The sequence below is a fragment of the Hemiscyllium ocellatum genome, chromosome 46 (assembly GCF_020745735.1).
Source record: "Hemiscyllium ocellatum isolate sHemOce1 chromosome 46, sHemOce1.pat.X.cur, whole genome shotgun sequence".
Classification (NCBI taxonomy): Eukaryota; Metazoa; Chordata; class Chondrichthyes; order Orectolobiformes; family Hemiscylliidae; genus Hemiscyllium; species Hemiscyllium ocellatum.
The window spans coordinates 7423933-7448719 of record NC_083446.1 but is presented as its reverse complement, the minus strand read 5'-3'; the positions used below and the strand labels follow the sequence as shown (position 1 = coordinate 7448719).

The 24787-nt window shown below is 48.3% G+C and overlaps 1 protein-coding gene across 1 annotated transcript in view; it reads right to left on the bottom strand.

Annotated features, from left to right (window-relative positions):
• LOC132836187 (solute carrier family 22 member 6-like) overlaps positions 1 to 24787 on the bottom strand; it is a 56511-nt gene that overhangs the window by 30534 nt on the left and 1190 nt on the right. Inside the window, exons 2-4 of the mRNA XM_060855515.1 lie at positions 18361 to 18464; positions 7081 to 7235; positions 4216 to 4384 (exon numbers count right to left, since the gene is read on the bottom strand). Of these exons, the coding sequence (XP_060711498.1) occupies positions 4216 to 4384; positions 7081 to 7235; positions 18361 to 18464 (428 nt within the window). The remainder of the gene's footprint in view (positions 1 to 4215; positions 4385 to 7080; positions 7236 to 18360; positions 18465 to 24787) is intronic.

The window sequence follows — 24787 nt, the reverse complement described above, 5'->3', positions numbered from 1 at the left end:
ACACATTTTCAGCTCTGATCTCCAGCATCTGCAGACCTCACTTTCTCCATGAGGTCTAACCTTGCTCACCAGTCTCCTACGGGGAACCTTGTTGAACATCTTACTGAAGTCCATTTGGATCACATCCACTGCTCTGCCCTCATCAATCCTCTTTGTCACTCCTTCAGATATCCTAAATTAATCTAGTCCCATTTGCCACCATACGGCCCATATCCCTCTCAACCCTTTCAATTCATATACCCATCCAGATGTCCACACACCACCCTCTGTGTGAAACCATTGCTCCTCAGGTCCCTTCTAAACCTTTCCCCTCTCATCCTAAACCTATACCCTCTAGGTTTGGACTCCCCTACCGAGGGAAAAAGACCTGACTATTCATCCTATCCGTGCCCCCTCATGATTTTATAAACCTCGATAAGGTCACCCCTCAGCCTCCGACACTCCAGGGAAAACAGCCCCAGCCTGTTCAGCCTCTCTCTCAAATGCTCCAACCCCAGCAACATCCTTTTCTGTACCAGTTCAGATTTAACACCATCTTTCCTATGGCAGGGATATGGATAAGGGTGTATAGTCAAGGTCTTTTCCCCCAGGCTAGGGGAGTCCACAACTAGAGGGGCATAGGTACACGGTGAGAGGGGAAAGATTTAAACGGGAGGCAACTTTTTCACCCAGAGGGTGGTGTGTGTGTGGAATGAGCTGCCAGAGGAAGTGGTGGAGGCTGGTACAATGACAACATTTAAAAGGCATCTGGATAATTACATGAATTTTAAGGGTTTAGAGGGATATGTGCCAAATGCTGGCAAATAGGACTACATTAATTTAGGGTATCAGGTCAGCATGGACGAGTTGGACCAAAGGGCCTTATTTTCGTGCTGTATATCTCTATCACCCTATGACTCTGGTGGGGCTCAATTGACCAAGTGTGGCAATTAACATCCTTTCCCTTCCTGTCTGAAGGAAATGAAGATTAATTATATTTGCACTATTACTCGTGACCCAGATGAGACTGGATAATTTCACACAGGATGATGATTGAAGCCAGGACCTCCTTGGTTCAATCCCTGTCCCATCACCCACTGGGCTTTCAGGGTTGCATTTTACTACACACTATATTATACTGAGAGACGCAAACCATACTGCAATTAAAAATAAAACTATGAATTTCAACTTGAAAGCACGAGTGTATTTTTAGCTCATCTTACGTTTTGAGGTTGAATTCTAATGAGCAAGGCTTGTAACCAGTCTGCCACTGAATCTCTCCGTGTTACCTCTGTTGTCTTTCTGGTTAGAAGTCACATGACACCAGGTTTTAGTCCAACAGATTTATTTGAAATCACAAACTGTTGGAATGCAGCCCTTTTGTCAGTTGAAGGGGCAGTGCGCCGAAAGCTTGTGATATCTAATAAGCCTGATTCACCGTAACGTGGTATCACGCGATTCCTGACTTTGTCCACTCCAGTCCAACGCTGGCACCTCCACATCATATCTTTATAGTTGATTATTTTAACTCGTTCCAGGCAGGACTCCCAAGTTGTATCGCACATAAACTTGAGGTCATCCAAAACAATGCTACCCGGGTCTTAACTTCATAGAATCCCTGAGGTGTGGAAACTGAGTCCAAACCAACCCTCGGAAGAGCATTCTACCCAGAGACATCATTCTACCCTACAACCCTGCATTTCCCTTGGCTAATCCACCCCGCCTGCACATCCCTAGACACTGTAGGGGTTTCTATGATTTAGTTTCAACCTGTCGCCTGCTTTTTTATGACGTCCATTTCTTGAACATCTTCAAAATGAAGTGTTTCTGCGACTGAACGTGAAACACTAGGTCACTCTGACCTCAAACTATTGAAGTTTACTAGTCAGTGCTTCCCTCTATAGAAGTTTCTCATTAAAACATTTTTGCTCCTCCTTTCTCTTAGCCTCATATCTCTCCACAGACCAAGTTGTCCTCTGTCTTTTGTAGACCTGCAGGTCCAGGATGTAGCTTTTTCTGACCCTTGTTCTTTGATGTCCCAGTGGTCTAACGAAAGAAGCTTCACAGAGTCAAATTATCCCTCCTCCCCTGTGGTCCTTCATAACAAATTGATCCTCTAGTCAATGGAATATTGTTCTTCATTGCGAAAGGGATGGAGTTTAAAATCAGGGAGGTTATTGTGCAGCTGTATAGGGTGCTGGTGAGGCCATACTTGGAGTACTGTGTACAGGCTTGGTCTCCTTACTTGAGAAAGAATGAACTGGCCCTGCAGGAGGTGCAGAGGAGTTCACCAGGTTGATTCTGGAGTTGAGAGGGTTGGCGTATGAGGAGAGATTGAGTCGAATGGGATCATACTCATTGGAATTTATAAGAACGAGGGGGGATCTCATGCTTCTGCTTTGCTGTTCCTTACATTAGATTAGATTAGATTAGATTAGATTACTTACAGTGTGGAAACAGGCCCTTCGGCCCAACAAGTCCACACCGACCCGCCGAAGCGCAACCCACCCATACCCCTACATTGTGGGCGGCACGGTGGTACAGTGGGTTAGCACTGCTGCCTCACAGCGCCAGAGACCCGGGTTCAATTCCCGACTCAGGCGACTGACTGTGTGGAGTTTGCACGTTCTCCCCGTGTCTGCGTGGGTTTCCTCTGGGTGCTCCGGTTTCCTCCCACAGTCCAAAGATGTGCGGGTCAGGTGAATTGGCCATGCTAAATTGCCCGTAGTGTTAGGTAAGGGATAAATGTAGGGGTATGGGTGGGTTGCGCTTCGGCGGGTCGGTGTGGACTTGTTGGGCCGAAGGGCCTGTTTCCACACTGTAAGTAATCTAATCTAATCTAATGTAAGGAACAGCAAAGCAGAAGCAGAGAGGTTGTTTCCACTGGTATGTGAAACTAGAGGTAGGGGACATAGTATCTCAAAGTAAGAAGGAGCAGACTTGGGACTGAGTTGAGGAGGAATGTCTTCACCCAAAGGATTGCAAATGTATGGAATTCTCTGCCCAGTGAGGCAACCTCATTAAATGCTCTTAAGACAAAGATAGATAGAATTTTGAACAGTAAATGAATCAAGGGTTTGGGTGAGTGGATGGGTAAGTGGAGCTGAGTCCACAACAAGATCTTTATTGTGGAGTCCAAAGATGTGCAGGTCAGGTGAATTGGCCGTGCTAAATTGCCCATAGTGATAGATGCATTAGTCAGGGGTAAATATAGGGAATGGGTCTGGGTGGGTTACTCTTCTGAGGGTCGGTGTGGACTTGTTGGGCTGAAGGGCCACACTGTAGGGAATCTAATCTAACCTAATTAATATCTTGGTTTTCTATGCAAACACATTATTTTCCTTAGGACCATGGAATCCCTGCATGAGGAAGCAGGCCATTCCAGCCATTGAGTCCACACCGATCCTCCGAATAGCATCCCACCCAGACCCATCCCACTTCCCTATCCCTGCGTTCCCCACGGCTAACCCACCTAGGCGAGAGTGATGACTGCAGATGCTGGAGATTAGAGTCAAGAGTGTGGTGCTGGAAAAGCACAGCGGGTCAGGCAGCATCCGAGGAGCAGGAAAATTGACGTTGCGGGCAAAAGCTCCTTCATCAGGAATGGAGACACCTCATAACCCACCTGGCCTGCACATCCCAGCGTGGCCAATCCACCCTAACCTGCACAAATTTTAATTCGTTGCCACAGAAGGCTGTGAAGGCCAGGTCATTGAATACGTTTAAGACTGAGATGGATAGGTTCTTGAAGGTCAAGGGAGAATGGGGTTGAGAACCTTATCAGCCACGATGGAATGGTGGCGCACACTCGATGGGCAGAATGGCCTAATTCCTGCTGCTATGTCTTAAGAGTGTGGGAGAAAGACCAGCGCACACCCCACACAGACAACGGGCAAACTCTGCACAGCCACCCAAGTGTGGAATTGAACCCAGGTCCCTATGGATGTGAGGCAGGAGTGCTGACCACTGAGCCAGTTATGTCGTCACACCATGTTGTTTGTCATTCATTCGCCTCTTCAATATTTCTGAGCACGCTCGCCCCCTTTTCCAAATATTGGTGGAAGACCAGAAAGCATGACTTTTTGCGCTCTAAGAAAATCTCCGTATGTGGTGTCTAAAAGTTATTTGCTCTCGTCGCTCACATCATTTCCCTTCCATCTAACCTTACCCTAATACGTACTGACGGACCATTTATTCTCCAGGTGGTAAAAGAGATCAATAATTTTTGTACTTTACCAGGAATAAAAGAAGAAGATGAAAAATGGCGCAGAGAGTGTGAGCTGGAGCCAGCGCCAGTGTTGGATTCCGTAAGCCACAGCAGCCAGGACCATTTGGCCAGTAGTATAAACGTAATTACTAATCATTTCAACAGAAGTTCGAAATCTTGTTGGGATCCATTCAACTCCTAAAGGAAGACAAAAATGGCACTGAATTAAAGACGCTGGTTGTGCCATGACTGAAGTTGACAAACAGAGAATCAGCTCGGAGAGGAGAAAGAGAGTCGATGTTTCAGGACGGATGAAAGATTCCAGCCGGAAACGTCCAATCCCCTTCCTCCTCTGATGCTGCTGTGCTTTTTCCCGCTCCAATATCTACACTTCTCACTCGTCAAATCACTCTTAAAGGAAACTTCGGGAGAAAGACATTGTAGCTCGCAATACTTGCAATCTAATCTTTTTTTCTCAGTAAAAGTTTTTCACACGCACGGCGTCAGAAGGGAGTAGTCAGGATTGAGTGGCTTTTTCCCAGCGTTTGCTCCTATAAAGGAGGGGGGAGGCTCGAACCCAAATTGGAAGTTCTTCCATTCTTGACATCAGAGATTGTCAGAAGTCACATGACACCAGGTTACAGTCCAATTGGCTTATTTGAAATCACAAGCTTTCGGAGCACTGCCCCTTCGTCAGGAACAGGCAGGTGCGACTAATGTAGTTTGGGATTATGTTTGACATGGACAGGTTGAACGGAAGGGTCTGTTTCCGTACTGTATGGCTCTATGACTAGAAAACAACACAGGCCCTTCGGCCCTTCAAGCCTGCACCAACACATTTTGCCCATCCATACTAAAACTGTCTTTGCTTACAGGATCCGTATCCCTCAATTCCCTTCCTATCCCAGGTGCTTCCTGAATGCTGGTATTGTGTCTACTTCCACCATCTCTTCTGGCAGAACATTCCAGGCCCTCACCACCCTTTGTGTGAAAAACCTTGCCTCGCACGTCTCTTTGAAACATCCCCTCCCCCACACCTTGAACCTGTGTCCCTGGTAACTAACCCCTCCACCCTAGGAAAAAAACCTCTATTTTCCTCTCTATCCATGCCATTCACAATCTTATAAACCTCTGTCAGGCTGCCTCCTCAACCACCTGTCTACTCGTCACAACAAATGTACCTTTTTGTTTAATTTATTCCTAAATTATTCAAAATGATGCCTGAATCATAGTCATCGTGTCATAGCACAGAAACAGACCCTTCATTCCAACCTGTCCATGCCAACCAGATATCCTAAACTAATCTAGCCCCATTTGCCAGCACTTGACCCATATCTCTTTAAACCCTTCCTATTCACGTACCCATCCAGATGCCTTTTAAATGTTGTCATTGTACCAGCCTCCTCTGGCAGCTCATTCCACACACGTACCGCCCTCTGTGTGAAAAAGCTGCCCCTCAGGTCCCTTTTATATCTCTCCCCTTTCACCCTGAACCTATGCCCTTTAGTTCTGGACTCCCCCACCCCAGGGAAAAGACCTTGTCTGTTTATCATGACCAACAATGAAAGCAGTTTACTGTACTTTACTATAGTTTTCACTCTAAAGTGCAGGTGACAGTATGATTCATTCCCTCAAAAACACGTCCTCAAAGGATACGATTTGGTTTGCACTGATATCCTTTAAAAGTGAATTACAAAGATGAGAAGGAAGTGAGGTCTGCAGATGCTGGAGATCAGAGCTGAAAATGTGTTGCTGGAAAAGCGCAGCAGGTCAGGCAGCATCCAAGGAGCAGGAGATTCGACGTTTCGGGCATAAGCCCTTCTTCAGGGGGCTTATGCCCGAAACGTCGATTCTCCTGTTCCTTGGATGCTGCCTGACCTGCTGCGCTTTTCCAGCAACACATTTTCAGCTTCCAGAAAGATGAGAAGCCAATGTACCTCACCAGAAGGTTGTCGAGAAGTGCACTCCCCTTGATAGAATCTTCCGGATTCAATAAGAAGTAAAGCACCGCTATGTTCTGAAAATCATTTCTCCATCGGAGATTGAATCTGGTCACTCAAATCAAACAACTTTATATCTTTTTGTGGTTAACCTATTTTTATAACCAACCTGCTTGGCGACCTAATGCCACACCTCTGGAACAGGTGGGACTTGAACCCTTGGTCCAGGGAGAGAGAGAGACACTGCCTCTGCACCACAAGAGGGCCCTCAAGCAAGTCATCCAATGGGATTTGACTCTTTCAGGAAGTAAGGATGGCCTAACACTGTCAGGATCACATGCGGTGGTTAATAGCTCGGATGAAGGGAAGCTTCAGGAGAAAGTGAGGCCTGCTGATCAGAGTCGAGAGTGGGGCACTGGAGAAGCACAGCAGGTCAGGTGGCATCCGAGGAGCAGGAGGATCGACGTCTCGGGCCTAAGGCCTTCACCAGGAATGAGGCTGGTGAGCCGAGGGGGTGGAGCGATAAATGAGAGGGGGGTGGAGCTGGGGGGGAAGGTGGCTGAGAATGTGATAGGTAGATGGAGGTGGGGGGGGGTAATGGTTATTGGTTGGAGAAGAGGGTGGAGCGGATAGGTTGGAAGGAAGATGGACAGGTAGGACAGGTCATGAGGGCAGTGCCAATTTGGAAGGCTATTTGAATAGAAGCTTTAGATGAGCGAAGACACTGAGATTGATGTGCTGCCTACTTTCTTTTGCACAGAGTTGGTGAGGGACAGAGAGAGAGAGAGAGACAGAATGCTGAATTAAGTCAAGGGTGTCCAAAATAAGCTTTAGTACTCAGCAAGCCTGTGAGCGCCTTGGGGATATTGATATTGGATGGGTGGTGGGAATAGAGAAGGCGTGTTAGAGAGTTCCCCGGTGGCACCGACACGACGTGGAGCACATTTCACTTACGCAGGGAGAAAGCGTTGAGGATCAGCCCCGACGTTGCAATCCCACAGAGAAACCTCCAGAAGCAGAGCAAGGGATAGGAGGAGGAGAACGCGGCGCAGGTCCCCGAGACTGCCATCTGGAGGTGAGACCAGAGCAGGAGAGTCCGCCTCCCGAACCTGTCAATGGCAAAGACAGGGTCAAATTCAGCGGAAAGGGAAGAGGAGTCTTACATGTTTTTAACAGGTATTAGATTTGGAGATAGGTGAGCAGTTTGGTGATGGTGACCACAATTCGGTTAAGTTTACTTTAGAAATGGAAAGGGACAGATATATACCACGGGGCAAGGATTATAGCTGGGGGGTAGGCAATTACGATGCAATTAGGATGCATAGGATGGGAAAGGAAACCGCAGGGGATGGGCACAATTGAAACGTGGAGCATTCAGGGATAGTTACTGCGTGTCCTTGATGAGTATGTACCTGTCAGGCAGGGAGGAGGTAGTTGAGCGAGGGAACTGAAGAAGTTGAATATTTTGTCAAGAGGAAGAAGCAGGTTCATGTAAAGATGAGGCGAGAAGGCTCAGGGCGCTTGAGTGTTACAAGTTAGCCATGTTGGACCTAAAGAGGGAGCTAAGAAGAGCCTGGAGAGGGCATGAGAAGTTTTTGCAAGGTAGGATCAAGGAAAACCCTAAAGCCTTCTATAGCTATGTCAGAATGACTAGAGTAAGATTAGGGCCTGTCAAGGACAGTAATGGAAGGTTGTGTGTGGAGTTCGAAGACAAAGGGCTAAATGAATATTTTTTGTCAGTATTCATAGAGGGAAAAGACAATGTTGTCAAGGAGAATACTGAGAAACAGGCTACTGGACGAGACAGGATTGAGGTTCACAACGAGGAGGAGTTAGTAGTTCTGGAAAGTGTGAAAATAGATAAGTACCCTGGGCCAGATGGGATTTATCCCAGGATTCTCTGGGAAGCTAAGGAGTAGAGCACTTGGCTTTGATCTTTATGTCGTCATTGTCTACAGGAATGGTGCCAGAAGACTGGAGGATAGCAAATGTTGTCCCCTTGTTCAAGAAGGGGAGTAGAGACAGCTCCGGTAATTATAGACCAGTGAGCCTTACTCTGGTTGTGGGTAAGGTGTTGGAAAGGATTATAAGAGTTGGGATTTATAATCATCTAGACAGGAATCATTTGATTAGGGATAGTCAACATGGTTTTGTGAAGGGTGGGTCATGCCTCACAAACCTTTGAGATTCTTTGAGAAGGTGACCAAACAGGTGGATGAGGGTAAAGTGGTTGATGTGGTGTATATGGATTTCAGTAAGGTGTTTGATAAGGTTCCCCATGATAGGCTGTTGCAGAAAATACAGAGGTTTGGGCTTGAAGGTGATAGAGCAATTTGGATCAGAAATTGGTGAGCTCAAAGAAGACAGGGGATGGTGGTTGATGGGAAATGTTCATCCTGGAGTTCAGTTACTAGTGGTGTACCGCAAGGATCTGTTTTGGGGACACTGCTGTTTTTCATTTTTATAAATGACCTGGATGAGGGTGTAGAAGGATGGGTTAGTAAATTTGTGGATGACATTAAGGTCGATGGAGTTGTGGATAGTGTGGAAGAATGTTGTAGGTTACAGAGGAGCATAGATAAGCCGCAGAGCTGGGCTGAGAGGTGGCAAATGGAGTTTAATGTGGAAAAGTGTGCAGTGATTCATTTTGGAAGGAATAACAGGAATGCAGAGTACTGGGCTAATAGTAAGATTCTTGGTAGTGTGGATGAGCAGAGAGATCTCTGAAAGTTGCCACCCAGGTTGGTAGGGTTGTTAAGACGGCATACAGTTATGTCAGCTTTTATTGGTAAGGGATTGAGTTTTGGAGCCATGAGGTCATGTGGCAATTGCGCAAAACTCTGGTGCGGCCGCACTTGGAGTACTGCGTAAAGTTCTGGTCGCTGCATTATAGGAAGGACGTGAAAGCTTTGGAAAGGGTGCAGAGGAGATTTAGCAGGATGTTGCCTGGAACGGAGGGATGGTCTAATGAGGAAAGGCTGAGGGATTTGAGGCTGTTTTTGTTAGAGAAGAAGGTTAAGAGGTGACTTAATAGAGACATACAAGATGATGAGAGGATTATATACGGTTTATCAATGAGAGCCTTTTCCCTCAGTTGGTGTTGGCTAGCACGAGGGGACATAGTTTTAAACTGAGGGCTGATAGATAATAGAACAGATGTCAAAGGTAGATTCTTTATTCAGAGACTAGTAGGGGTGTGGAACCCACTGCCTGCAGTCACTGGATAAACATATGGATGATAATGGAATAGTGTAGGCTTCAGCTCAGTTTCACAGGTCAGCACAGCATCGAGGGCCGAAGGACCAGTACTGCGTTGTACTGTTGTATATTCTATGTTCTAACAGTGCAATATAATGATACTGGTGAGTCATTCACCCGTTTGCTGTGTGTTGCCTACTGTTTGTAGAGACATGGGCTTAAATAGAGTCGAAAAGTGTGGTGCTGGAAAAGCGCAGCCGGTCAGGCAGCATCCGAGGAGCGGGAAAGTCAATGTTCTGAGCATACGCTCTTCAGTAAATTTGTGGATGACATTAAGGTCGATGGAGTTGTGGATAGTGTGGAAGAATGTTGTAGGTTACAGAGGAGCATAGATAAGCCGCAGAGCTGGGCTGAGAGGTGGCAAATGGAGTTTAATGTGGAAAAGTGTGCAGTGATTCATTTTGGAAGGAATAACAGGAATGCAGAGTACTGGGCTAATAGTAAGATTCTTGGTAGTGTGGATGAGCAGAGAGATCTCTGAAAGTTGCCACCCAGGTTGGTAGGGTTGTTAAGACGGCATACAGTTATGTCAGCTTTTATTGGTAAGGGATTGAGTTTTGGAGCCATGAGGTCATGTGGCAATTGCGCAAAACTCTGGTGCGGCCGCACTTGGAGTACTGCGTAAAGTTCTGGTCGCTGCATTATAGGAAGGACGTGAAAGCTTTGGAAAGGGTGCAGAGGAGATTTAGCAGGATGTTGCCTGGAACGGAGGGATGGTCTAATGAGGAAAGGCTGAGGGATTTGAGGCTGTTTTTGTTAGAGAAGAAGGTTAAGAGGTGACTTAATAGAGACATACAAGATGATGAGAGGATTATATACGGTTTATCAATGAGAGCCTTTTCCCTCAGTTGGTGTTGGCTAGCACGAGGGGACATAGTTTTAAACTGAGGGCTGATAGATAATAGAACAGATGTCAAAGGTAGATTCTTTATTCAGAGACTAGTAGGGGTGTGGAACCCACTGCCTGCAGTCACTGGATAAACATATGGATGATAATGGAATAGTGTAGGCTTCAGCTCAGTTTCACAGGTCAGCACAGCATCGAGGGCCGAAGGACCAGTACTGCGTTGTACTGTTGTATATTCTATGTTCTAACAGTGCAATATAATGATACTGGTGAGTCATTCACCCGTTTGCTGTGTGTTGCCTACTGTTTGTAGAGACATGGGCTTAAATAGAGTCGAAAAGTGTGGTGCTGGAAAAGCGCAGCCGGTCAGGCAGCATCCGAGGAGCGGGAAAGTCAATGTTCTGAGCATACGCTCTTCATCAGGAATTCCTGATGAAGGGCTCATACTCGAAACGTCGATTCTCCTGCTCCTCGGATGCTGATGACCGGCTGCACTTTTCCAGCACCACACTTTTCGACTCTGATCTCCAGGATCTGCGGTCCTCACCTGCTCTTGTGGACTTAAATAGAGTCATAGAGTCCTTCAGCGGGGAAGCAGATCCTGTGGTCCAACCAGTCTGAATCTAAAACTAACCTAGTCTCAGCTGCCTGCTCCTGGCCCATATCCCTCCAAACCCTTTCCTGTTCATGTCCTTATCCAAATGTCTTTTAAACGTTGTAACTGTCCCCACAATCCACCACTTCCTCTGGACGTTCATTCCACACACAAACCACCCTCTGGGTAAAAGGTTTGTCCCTTGTGTCTTTTTAAAATCTTTATCCTGTCACCTTAAAAATGTTGCCTTAGTCTTGAAATCCCCCATCCTAGGGAGAAGGCAACGACCGTTAATACTATCTATACCCTTCATTATTTAATAAACTTTTATAATGTCGCCTCTCAACACTCCTACACTCCAGTGAAAAGAATTCCCAGCCGATCCAGCCTCTCCTTATAACTCAACTCCCCACCATACCCCGCAACATCCTGTCAAGTCTCTTCTGTACCATCCACAGGTTAATATAACTGAGTAACCAGTTATTGGTGCAGAGTGTTGCAGCTTTGAACCCTCTCAGCAACAATATTTTATTCTTACAACCTAGACCCACCAACCTGTTTTCCTGAAGGTTGAGCTAAAGATTACCACGCATTAATCAAAAACTGTGGCGCTAAAAAAAGCACAACAGGTCAAGCCGCATCAGAGGAGCAGGAGAATCAATGTATCGGGCATAGACGCACTCATAAGTGTCGGGTCGTGAACGATTTTTTAACATAGATTGCCCACAGCCGTCTCAGTTAGTTTCCAATATTCCTTAACACCCAACCAGAATTGCTGGAAAAACTCGGCAGGCCTCGCAGCGCCAGTTCTGATGAAGAGTCACTGGACTCGAAACGTTCACTCAGCTCTTTCTCCGCAGATGCTGCCAGGCCTGCTGAGTTTCTGAAACAATCTCTGCTTTGTCCACCATCTGCGGTTCTTTGGGTCTTTTAGTTCACGAAGAGAAAGGTGAGGACTGCAAATGCTGGAGGATCAGAGCTGAAAAATGTGTTGCTGGAAAAGCGCAGCAGGTCAGGCAGCATCCAAGGAGCAGGAGATTCGACGTTTCGGGCATAAGCCCTTCATCTTTTGTTCATGAACACACTCAGTTCCATCATTGGGGACCCAGTGCCGATCTGGAGGAACGGCCTTGACTAAGGTATCTGCTTGTCAACTCATATATTGGCTGGCTGTCATAGAGACGTACGGCACAGAAACTGACCCTTCAGTCCATCTCGTTCATGCCGACCAAATATCCGAACCCAATCTAGTCCCACCTGCCAGCACTTGGCCCATATCCCCCCAAACCCTTCCTATTCATGTCCCCATCCAGGTGCCTTTTAAATGTTGTCATTGTACCAGCCCCCACCACTTCCTCTGGCAGCTCATTCCACACACGTACCACCCAATGCATGAAAAAGTCTGCCCTTTAGATCCCTTTAAAGTGTTTGCCCTCTCACCTCAAGCCTATGTCCTCTAGTTTTGTACACCCACACTCTTGGGAAAAATATCTTGGCTACTCATTTTATGCATGCCCTTCGTGATTTTATAAACCTCTATAAGGTCACTCCTCAGCCTCTGACTCTCCAGTGAAAATAGCCCCAGCCTATTCAGCCTCTCCCGTGGCTCCGACCCTGGCAACATCCTTGTTAAGAGCTGAAAATGTGTTGCTGGAAAAGCGCAGCAGGTCAGGCAGCACGGGCGGCACGGTGGCACACATGCTGTCTCACAGCGCCAGAGACTGACTGTGTGGAGTTTGCACGTTCTCCCCGTGTCTGTGTGGGTTTCCTCCGGGTGCTCCGGTTTCCTCCCACAGTCCAAAGATGTGCGGGTCAGGTGAATTGGCCATGCTAAACTGCCCGTAGTGTTAGGTAAGGGGTAAACGTAGGGGTATGGGTGGGTTGCGCTTCGGCGGGTCGGTGTGGACTTGTTGGGCCGAAGGGCTTGTTTCCACACTGTAAGTAATCTAATCTAATCTAATCATCTAAAGAGCAGGAGAATCGACGTTTCGGGCATAAGCCCTTCTTCAGGATTAACATCCTTGTTAATCTTTCCTGAATCCTTTCACGCTAAAAAACATCTTTTTCTATAGAAGGGAGACCAGAACTGAATGAACAGCTTAGGAGCAGGGTGGCATGGTGGCTCAGTGATTAGCACTGCAGTTGGGACCCAGGGTCACTTCCTACCCTCGGGTGACTGTCTGTGTGGAGTTTGCACAGTCTCCCTGTGTCTGTGTGGGGTTCCTCCCCCGATCCAAAGATGTGTAAGCGATGTGAATTGGCTGTGCTAAATTGTCCACAGTGTTCAGGGCAAATGTACGGGGATGGGTTCCTCTTTGGAGGGTCGGTGTGAACTTGTTGGGCCAAAGGGCCTGTTTCCACACTGTAGTTAACCTAACCAAACTTTGTTATAAACTGGGCACCCTTGATAAACCGGCAAAAACTATACACCTGAAATAACGGAAGCTTCCTGCATCGTTAATGTTTTCTGAACCTTTTCGAGCTTATCGACAGGCCTGCCTGAGATAAAAGGATCAAGTGTCAGGGATATGCTGGTGCCTGACCCTGCAAAATGGAGGCTAGACCCAGAGGCAGTACTTTAGTCAATGTTCATGTGGAAATAAAGGGTAGCTTGGATTAATTTTTGGATTAAATTAAATTTTGGATTAAATTTTTGGATTAAATTAAAAATAATTAATCCAAACTTACTAATTCTCTATTTTTCTATTCTTTTTCCCTCAGAAGTTTTCATTAACAATCTCTGCACCTGGGTCCCTTGGCCCTATAAATGGCAACTTTTCACTGTACTCATGTGAGTATATGTGACAAGAAAGCTAATTCAAATTCTAATGATTCACATCGATTGGCAAGTTCAAGGGGCGCTGAAGGATAAACTTATTCAAAATGGAATTGTGGTCAGAGTAATCATTTGAATTTTTTTAGCAATCTAAAGACAACTTAACATTCTAGGAAGCAGTCCAGACAAAGAGTGTAGAACTGGGATATTCTTCAATCTAGTCTCAGTCCGGGTCCAGAGACAGGCAGGGCCCACAGATATCTGGTCTGCCCAATAAGAAGCTCGCCAAAACTGAGGGTAAGGTGGAACCTGCCTGAAATAACTCTACAGAGGCTGGTATCCCATCTCCAAGTCACCCTTGACTTACACATGAACATTGGCTGAAGTACGGCCTCATACGGTTTATGCTGGCATATCGCCTCCATTCCACTCTGGGCCTTGACGCCATTCTACTCTGGGCCTTGTCTCCATTCCACTCTGGGCCTTGCCTCCATCCCGCTCTGGGTCTTGCCTCCATTCCACTCTGGGCCTTGTCTCCATCCCACTCTGGGTCTTGCCTCCATTCCACTCTGGGCCTTGTCTCCATCCCACTCTGGGTCTTGCCTCCATCCCACTCTGGGCCTTGTCTCCATCCCACTCTGGGCCTTGCCTCCATCCCGCTCTGGGCCTTGCCTCCATCCCGCTCTGGGCCTTGCCTCCATCCCGCTCTGGGCCTTGCCTCCATCCCACTCTGGGCCTTGCCTCCATCCCGCTCTGGGCCTTGTCTCCATTCCACTCTGGGCCTTGCCTCCATCCCACTCTGGGCCTTGTCTCCATTCCACTCTGGGCCTTGCCTCCATCCCACTCTGGGCCTTGTCTCCATTCCACTCTGGGCCTTGTCTCCATTCCACTCTGGGCCTTGCCTCCATCCCGCTCTGGGCCTTGCCTCCATTCTGCTCTGGGACTTGATTCCATCCCACTCTGGGCCTTGCCTCCATTCCACTCTGGGCCTTGCCTCCATCCCGCTCTGGGCCTTGTCTCCATTCCACTCTGGGCCTTGCCTCCATCCCGCTCTGGGCCTTGCCTCCATCCCACTCTGGGCCTTGTCTCCATTCCACTCTGGGCCTTGTCTCCATTCCACTCTGGGCCTTGCCTCCATCCCACTCTGGGCCTTGCCTCCATTCCGCTCTGGGCCTTGCCTCCATCCCACTCTGGGCCTTGCCTCCATTCTGCTCTGGGCCTTGCCTCCATTCCGCTCTGGGCCTTGCCTCCATCCCACTCTGGGCCTTGCCTCCATTCCACTCTGAGCCTTGACTCCATCCCACTCTGGGCCTTGCCTCCATCCCACTCTGGGCCTTGCCTCCATTCCGCTCTGGGCCTTGCCTCCATCCCACTCTGGGCCTTGCCTCCATTCCACTCTGAGCCTTGACTCCATTCCGCTCTGGGCCTTGCCTCCATTCCACTCTGAGCCTTGACGCCATTCCGCTCTGAGCCTTGACGCCATTCCGCTCTGGGCCTTGACCCCATTCTGCTCTGGGCCTTGCCTCCATTCTGCTCTGGGCCTTGCCTCCATCCCGCTCTGGGCCTTGACCCCATTCTGCTCTGGGCCTTGCCTCCATTCTGCTCTGGGCCTTGACTCCATTCTGCTCTGGGCCTTGCCTCCATTCCGCTCTGGGCCTTGCCTCCATTCCGCTCTGGGCCCTACCTCCATTCCGCTCTGGGCCTTGTCTCCATTCCGCTCTGGGCCTTGCCTCCATTCCACTCTGGGCCTTGTCTCCATTCCGCTCTGAGCCTTGTCTCCATTCCGCTCTGAGCCTTGACGCCATTCCGCTCTGGGCCTTGCCTCCATTCTGCTCTGGGCCTTGCCTCCATTCTGCTCTGGGCCTTGACTCCATTCTGCTCTGGGCCTTGCCTCCATTCTGCTCTGGGCCTTGCCTCCATTCCACTCTGGGCCTTGACTCCATCCCACTCTGGGCCTTGACTCCATTCTGCTCTGGGCCTTGCCTCCATTCTGCTCTGGGACTTGACTCCATTCTGCTCTGGGCCTTGCCTCCATCCCGTTCTGGGCCTTGACTCCATTCTGCTCTGGGCCTTGCCTCCATTCTGCTCTGGGCCTTGACTCCATTCTGCTCTGGGACTTGACTCCATTCTGCTCTGGGCCTTGCCTCCATCCCGTTCTGGGCCTTGACTCCATTCCGCTCTGGGCCTTGCCTCCATTCCACTCTGGGCCTTGCCTCCATTCTGCTCTGGGCCTTGACTCCATTCTGCTCTGGGCCTTGCCTCCATCCCGTTCTGGGCCTTGACTCCATTCTGCACTGGGCCTTGACTCCATCCCACTCTGGGCCTTGACTCCATTCCGCTCTGGGCCTTGACTCCATTCTGCTCTGGGCCTTGCCTCCATTCTGCTCTGGGCCTTGACTCCATCCCACTCTGGGCCTTGACTCCATCCCACTCTGGGCCTTGACTCCATCCCACTCTGGGCCTTGACTCCATCCCGCTCTGGGCCTTGACTCCATTCCACTCTGGGCCTTGACTCCATTCTGCTCTGGGCCTTGACTCCATCCCGCTCTGGGCCTTGACTCCATTCTGCTCTGGGACTTGCCTCCATTCTGCTCTGGGCCTTGCCTCCATTCTGCTCTGGGCCTTGCCTCCATCCCATTTTGGGCCTTGCCTCCATTCCGCTCTGGCCTTGCCTCCATCCCACTCTGGGCCTTGCCTCCATTCCCATCTGGGCCTTGCCTCCATTCCCATCTGGGCCTTGCCTCCATTCTGCTCTGGGCCTTGCCTCCATTCCGCTCTGGGCCTTGCCTCCATTCTGCTCTGGGCCTTGCCTCCATTCCGCTCTGGGCCTTGCCTCCATTCTGCTCTGGGCCTTGCCTCCATTCCGCTCTGGGCCTTGCCTCCATTCTGCTCTGGGCCTTGCCTCCATCCCACTCTGGGCCTTGCCTCCATCCCACTCTGAGCCTTGCCTCCATCCCACTCTGGGCCTTGCCTCCATCCTGCTCTGGGCCTTGCCTCCAGACTGTGCTGGGAGACTCTCATTAATGAAGGAGTCTGCTGATTTCTCTAATCATTGGTGCTGATGGTTGAGGTAGACATGTTTGATGTCAAAGCTGTCTTGTGTCCATCAGCATTTTGTAGGTGCGTTGATTGGGTAGTTATGCCCAGTTTGTGGTAGAATTTAAATCGGGGAAATGTGAGACTTTTTTATAAATCAATCCAGGCGTCTCTTCTTTGGTTGGTGCCGGGTAATTTACTGTGAGTCCAGCTGCATGATGGAACATTCAGAGACTACTGTCTCTGTGGAACCTGCTGGATGTCTGAATCCAATGGGCATTAATTGTATCCCATGTTCAAAGAATGGAATCAGCTGCCAGTGGAAGTGGTTGAGGTAGGTACATCAACAACATTTGGACAAATACATGGATAGGAAAGGATTAGAAGGATATGGGCCAAGTGCAGGGAAATGGGGTGAGTGTGGACGGCCATTTTGGTTGGCATGGACCAGTTTAGGCCGAAGGGCTGTCTCTGTGCTATAGGACTCGATAACGCACAAACAGCAATTCTGAACTCATAGTTCTCTATTTTTCTGATTAATTGCTGGACTTTGTATTTCTATATGTTTTTCTTACCGAATAATTTATACTTAAGAATCTGTACCTTGGTACCTGAGATGGCGTAATGGTGACTTGCGAACCCTTCACTGTCCCCATCGCAATAAAGCTAATTCTTTTCCCTACAGGGGCCGGATCATCAAGCCGGATGTGGGATAGGATTCCTGAGAAATTTCCACCACCATTTGCTGAAAGCGTAGCTGAAGGCCTGATCAGAAGTCTTACAAAGTCAATTCCTGAGCCAACAGATAGGTAGAAGGACGGGTAGCACTGAGGAGGCAGGGAGACCGCAGGAAGATTTGGAGTTCGGAGAGTGGGCAAAGAAGTGGCAGATGAAGTACAACGTGGGGGAAGTGTGAGGTCATGCCCTTTGGTTGGAAGAATGGACTATTTTCTAAATGGGGAGAAAATTCAGAAGTCTGAAGTGCAAGGGGATTTGGGAATTCTACTCCAGGATTCTCTCAAGGTCAAGTTGTAGGTTGAGTCGGTAGTTAGGAAGGCAAATACAATGGTGGCATTTATTTTTAGAGGACTTGAATATAAAAGTAGGGACGTGCTCTGTGGGGCGTTGGTCAGACCTCATTGGGAGTATTGTGCGCAGTTTTGGGCCCCATATCTCAGGAAGGATCTACTGGCCATGGAGCGTGTCCAGAGGAGGTTCACGAGAATGGTCCCAGGAATCAAAAGCTGAACATGTGAGGAATGTTTGAGGACTCTGGGTCTGTACTTGATGGAGTTTTGAAGGATTGGGTGTGAGAGTGGGGGGGGGGAGATCTAATTGAAACGTGCAGTAGATGTTGGGAAGATGTTTCCATTGGTAGGAGAGACTAGGAGCTGAGGGCACAGCCTTAGAGTGAAGGGAAGACCCTTTAGAATGGAGATAAGGAGAAATATCTTCAGCTAGAGAGTGGGGAATCTATGGAATTTACTGCCGCTGAAGGCCAGGTCACTGAGTATATGCAAGGCTGAGATGGATAGGTTCTTGAGTATTAAGGGGATCAAAGATGACAGGGACTAAGTGGGAAAATGGGCTTGAGAAACATCAGCCATGATTGAACGGTGGAGCAGACTCGATGGGCTGACTGGCCTCATTTATGCGCCGATGTCTTATGGTCTTAACGGCTTGAACGACCTGACTGGGCAGTGCCCATTCTGCCATCCTTACTTGTCAGAAAGCCTGCCCAGCACCATGGCTCCCACCAGCAATCCAGCCATGTATATCGATTGTGTGATCCACCTCAGAGACCTCTGATCGCACACCAGGTCCCACTGTCAAGACAAGAATGGACCCTTCAGTTACTGAGGAGTTAGCAGCTTGAACAACTCTGGAATGCTGTGAAAGTGCAGCACACCAAACAGGCCTTCTGAAGATTTTACTGCCTCACCTTGTATCTGAACAGAAATATAAATCATTCACCAGGTTCTAATGGAGATGTTGGGTAACACCATTGACTTTCTTTTAAGAACATGCAAACAGATGAATGGGGACAGAAGTGGGATGCTCTTCAGAGAGTTGGTGTGGACTTGTTGGGCCGAATGGCCTGTTTCCACACTGTGGCGCATTTATATAGTGCACCATTATACACTTAATGGTAAGGTCCTGGGGAGTGTTGCTGAACAGAGACCTTGGAGTGCAGGTTCATAGCTCCTTGAAAGTAGAATTGCAAGTGGACAGGAGAGTGAAGAAAGCATTTATTATGTTTTCCTTTATTGGTCAGAGTATTGAGTACAGGGGTTGGGAGGTCATCTTGCAGCTGCACAGGATATTGGTTAGGCCACTGTTGGAATATTGCGTGCAATTCTGGTCTCCCTCCTATTGGAAGGATGTTGTGAAACTTGAAAGGGTTCAGAAAAGATTTACAAGGATGTTGCCAGGGTTGGAGGATTTAAGCTACAGGGAGAGGCTGAATAGCTTTTCACTGGAGCTTCGGAGGCTGAAGGGTGACCTTATAGAGGTTTGTAAAATCACAAGGGGCATGGATAGGGTGAATAGCCAAGGTCTTTTCCCCAGGGTAGGAGAGTCCAAAACCAGAGGGCATAGGTGTAAGATGAGATGGGGAACATTAAAAGTGACCTAAGGGGCAACTTTTTCACGCAGAGAGTGGTGTGTGTATGCACTGACCAATAAAGGCAAGTGTGTAAACGCCTTCTTCACTACCTCTGTATACCTCTGTATACCTTGTATACCTGTATACAAGGAACTATGAACCTGCACCCCAGGTTCAGTAAGTAATGGTATTGCTGATGCGCTCCTGGTGATGAGTACTGAAACTCCCCAACAAGGCTGTACTCTGTGAGATTGCCATCCCCCGTGTGTCCACCAAATGGTCTTCAATATGGCAGAGAATGAATTCATCGGTCAAGGGAGTTGGTAGGTGAAAATCAGCAGGACATTTCCTGATGCAAGTTTTTCCCGATACCATGAGACTTCATGAGGTCAGGAATCAATGTTGAGGTCTCTCAGAGTAACTTCGTCTTGACTGCACACAACCATGTTGCGTTCTCGAGTGATTGTGCCCTGCCTTAGGACAAGACAAAGTGACCTAACCAATGTCCTATATAGCCGCTACAAGACCTAGACAATATCCAGACTTGGCCTGGCAAGTGGCAAGTAACATTCATGCCACACAAACACCAGGCTATGACCATCACCAATAAGAGACTATCTAAACACTGTCTGCTGACATTCAGTGGCGTTGCCGTCACTAATTTCCCTACTATCAACATCCTGGGGCTTATCATTGACCAAGCACTCAACTGGACTCTTCGAGGAGAAAATGAGGACTGCAGATGCTGGAGATCAGAGCTGAAAATGTGTTGCTGGAAAAGCGCAGCGGGTCAGGCAGCATCCAAGGAACAGGAGAATCGACGTTTCGGGCATAAGCCCTTCTTCAGGAAGGGTGAATTCCTGAAGAAGGGCTTATGCCCGAAACGTCGAATCTCCTGTTCCTTGGATGCTGCCTGACCTGCTGCGCTTTTCCAGCAACACATTTTCAACTCAACTGGACTCACCACATAAACACAATGGCTGCAAAGAGCAGCTCAGAGGCTTAGAATATTGAAGCTAGTAATTCACTTCCTGAGTCCCCAAAACCTGTCCACCATCGACCAGGCACAGGAGAGTGAGGGAATACTCCCTGCTGGCCTGTGGATCAACACAGCCCCAGCAGCATTCAAGAAGCCCCATACCATCCAGGACAAAGCAGCCCCGCTCGATTGGCACCAAATCGATAAATACCCCCTCCCTCCACCACCGACGCTCAGTAGCAGCAGTGTGTACCGCCTACAAGACACACTGCAGCAAATCACCAAAGATTCTCAGATAGCGCCTTCCAAACCCACAATCACTTCCATCTCGAAGGACAAGGGGCAGCAGGTACATGGGAACACCACCCCCCTCCCCCCCCCCCCCTGCAGTTCCCCTCTGAGCCACTCACCGTCCTGACCTGGAAGTATATCCCTGTTCCTTCACTGTCACTAAAATTTCCTCCCTCAGGGCATTGTGGGTCAACCCTCAGCAGGTGGTTCAAGGAGGCAGCTCCCCCCACCTTCTCAAGGGGGCAATTAGGGACAAGGGGAATGAATGGTGGGCCCAGCCAGAGACACCCACATCCCATAAAAACAAACAAATAAAAATAACTTGCCAACTCCTACACTCGATGCACTGCCCAATAAAATGGCAAACACTTTCTTCACTACCCTGTTTATCTGTGACTCCACCCTTAAGGTACCATGAACCTACAGATGTTAAACAGACACTGGTTATTCAAAGTTAAGAAACCTGTAACAGTTACGTTATCCATGGCCTTGCACTTCAGTAATGACCAGCGAGACTGAACGACCTGTTGGAAACACCCCAGATGTGGATGTCGAACATGTGAAAACAGGAAGCCCTCAGCGCCATCAGAATCCGACGTTAGGCTCTGGCCCAGGAGAAATGGCATCACCTGAAGCCCACCTTGTGTGCCCAGTCACAACACGTCCCTCCATGTCCCAGTCACGGCCATACCTTAAGGACGCATCACATACCCAGGGATTCCCTGCTACCCAAGGACCCTTCCCCACCCCACCGAAGCCCTCAGCAACTTCTCCTGCACCTCACTGTTCAAAAGAGGCTCACCGATCTGCTTTGCGAATTGACAAACTAACCTGATGAGGTGAAGCCTTAAAGAGGGAATGTTGAGAGCTTGCGAGAAAGGCACAGTGGTAATCGTGGGAGACTTTAATCCAATTCTTGTGGGTGTGCATTTAAGGTGAGAGGGGAAATGTTCAAAGGAAATGTGAGGGGCAAGTTTCGTACACAGTGAGTGGTAGGGGTCTGGAACGCACTGCCAGAGGTGGTGGTGGGGGCAGATACGATAGGGGTGTTTGAGGGGCTTTTAGACAAACACACAAGGAATGAGGGGATTAGTTTAACTTGATTCGATTTGATTTATCATTGACACATGCGTCCCAGTACAGTGAAAAGTTTCGTTTTGCGTACAGTACAGGCAGGTCGTAACATACAAGGATCGTAGAGTGGTTGGGCAGAGTGAGGAATACAAAGTTACGGCTGCAGGGAAAGTGCAAAAAAAGCGAGATCAACATTAGGTTTGAAAATTTGAGAGGTTCATTCAGAAGTCTATTAACAGCGCTGGAGAAGCTGTTTGGCACCATATTCAGTACAACATTGCGGGCCGTAGGGCCTGTTCCTGTGCTCTGTAGCTCTAAGTTCTACGCACACGTCAACTGGAACAGTCAGATGGGCGAGGCTGGCTAAGATAAAGCTGTCGTTAAGCGTAGATTCTCGGAAATAGCTAGTTCAGGAACCAACCAGGGAGCAGTCTCCTCTGGACCTTGCAACGTGCAACACGATCAGACCGATTAAAGATCCCACAGTTAAAGGCATCACGAGGTAGCTGTGACCATAAAATGATTGAATTTTATAGTCAGTTTGAGGAAGAAATAAAGTGGGTCCAAGATAATTTGTTAAACTTTAAATAAGTGGAATTTAAAAACAAAATTCATTCACAGCATGTAGGCGCTGCCAACTTGCGACGGTTTTTGGTCATTATTAACTTAGTTTCATGATCGAAGCATGAAAACGGAGCCAGCTAAAATGAATTATAGCAAGTTATATTCAGGTACAGGTCACTGGAAATGCCGTAGCTGACCGTTCAGAAATTATTTCCAGAATGCACGGCGTTGATACATCGCAATGAATAAGCAGAATTCTAAGGTCCGTGGTTAACTTGAAAGATTAAAGATATTTTCAAATACGTTCACCGAAGATCCTCAGGCAGCACCTTCAAAATCCACCGTCGCTTTATGCAGAAGAAGGGCAGCAGGGAACTCCACCTCCCCCCTCTAAGTTCCCCTCTGAACCACTCACCATCCCGACCTGGAAATATACCGGCCATTCCTTCATTGACGCTGGGTCAGAATCTTGGATTCCCTCCCCCAGGGCATTGTGGGTCTAACCAACAGCAGGTGGACTGCAGCGGTTCAAGATGGCCGCTCACCCCCCCCACCTTCTCAAGGGGGTAACTAGGGACAGAGGTAATAAATTCTGGCGCCAGTCAGCACATCCCACAAATGAATAAATTTTTTTAAAAAAAACCTTTAGAAAATGTGCAAACACAGGTGGCAGATCAGAAGATTGGGTAGAATATGAAAACGTACAAAGAATGATCACAAATTTAATAAAGTAGGAGTTGCCCATTAAAAACAGCAATTAACTGAAATATTTTATCTCCAAGAGTTGTGGAGCTCTTTTCTTGAAGGGGTGGTGAAGGCAGAGGCTTTGAATATTTTTTAAGTATGAAGTAAATCGATTCTTTTAAGCAAGAGTGTGAAAGGTTATAGGTCAAGGTGGGAATGCAGGTTTGAGTTTCCAGTCAGAATTAAATTGTTGAACAGATACAAGAGATTTACTCATAGAGTCACACAGCATGGAACTAAACTATTTGGTCTGATCAGTCCATGCCGACCCTAATCCCAGACTAAACTAGTCCCACCTGCCTGCTCCTGGCCCCTATCCCTCCAAACCCTTTCCTATTCATGTACTTACCTAGAATCCTTGACCAGGCCAACATCCTCAGCATCGAGACACTGACCCCCATCTCGATTGTCTGCGATGGGCTGGGCACGTTGTCTCCATGACTGACACGAGACTATCCCAGCTCCGAAACTGAGTGGAGCCCCAGGTGGACAGATGAAGCGCTTCAGGGATACCCTCAAGGCCTCACTGAGGAAGTGCAGCATTCCAACAGACACCTGGGAATCACTGGCCCAAGACCGTCCAAAGTTGGAGAGCAGTAGCCGGGAAAGGCTTGCCGTCGGGAAAAGGCGGAAGCCGGGCAGAAACAGCGTAAGGGGTGCATTGCCATGACGACGCCCCACCCCCCCTTCCCATGACCACCCCAAGTGTAACAGAGCCTGCGGTAGCCCCCTGGGTCTGTACAGCCACCTATGGACTCACCCTGAGTGTGGGAGAGAGTCATCCTGATCCATGAGGGACCGCCGAAGATGATGAACATGATGACAACTTATCTGAACATCTCTTAAACATTGTAACTGTACCCTTATCCATCACTTCCTCATTCCACACATACACCACCCTCTGTGTTAAAAAAAAGCCCCACATCTCTTCTTAAAATCTTTCTCCTTTCACCTTAACCATGTGCCCCCAATCTTGAAATCCTCCACCTAGGGAGAAGACATCTGCCATTCATCTCATTAATACCCCTCATGGTTGTATAAATCCCTATAAGTTCACCCTCAACCTTCTACGCTCCAGTGAAAAAAGGCCTAGCCTATTTGGCCTTTCTTTATAACTCAAACCCTCCAGACATGTTCCTGATTTGTCTGGTCATATCTGACAGATAAAAAAGGCAAAAACATAAAAATCAATATCATAGAATCCCTACAGTGTGGAAACAGGCCCTTTGGCCCAACAAGTCCACACTGACCCTCCAAAGAGTCACCCATCCCAATTAACCTCTACTACCCCTGACTAATGCACCTATCCTCCACATCCCTGAACACTCTGGGCAATTTAGCACGGCCAATCTACCCTAACCTGCACATCTTTGGATTGTGGGAGGAAACTGGAGCACCCGGAGGAAACCCACACACAGACACGGGGAGAATGTGCAAACTCCACACAGGCAGTCGCCCGAGGGTGGGATTGAACCCAGGTCCCTGGCGCTGGGAGGTAGCAGCGCCAACCACTGAGCCATCATGCTGTCCAGTCACATGTTGAGAAAAACTCCAGTGACCCATTTTTTCCCCTCATGGACTAAAGATGACCTTGAGACCCACAGTAGTGGACAGTGAAGGAGGTTACCTCAGAGTTCAACAGGGCCTTGATCAGGTGGGCCGAAGAGTGGCAAATGGAGTTTAATTTAGGTAAATTTGAGGTGCTCAATTTTGGAATGGCAAATCAGAGCAAGACTTATACACTTAGTGGTAAGGTTCTGGGGAGTGTCCAGGGGGGTGCAGATTCATTATTCCTTGAAAGTGGAGTCACAGGTAGACAGATTAGTGAAGGCGGCGTATAGCATGCTTGCCTTTATTGGTTAGTGCATTGAGTATAGGAGTTGAAATGCCAT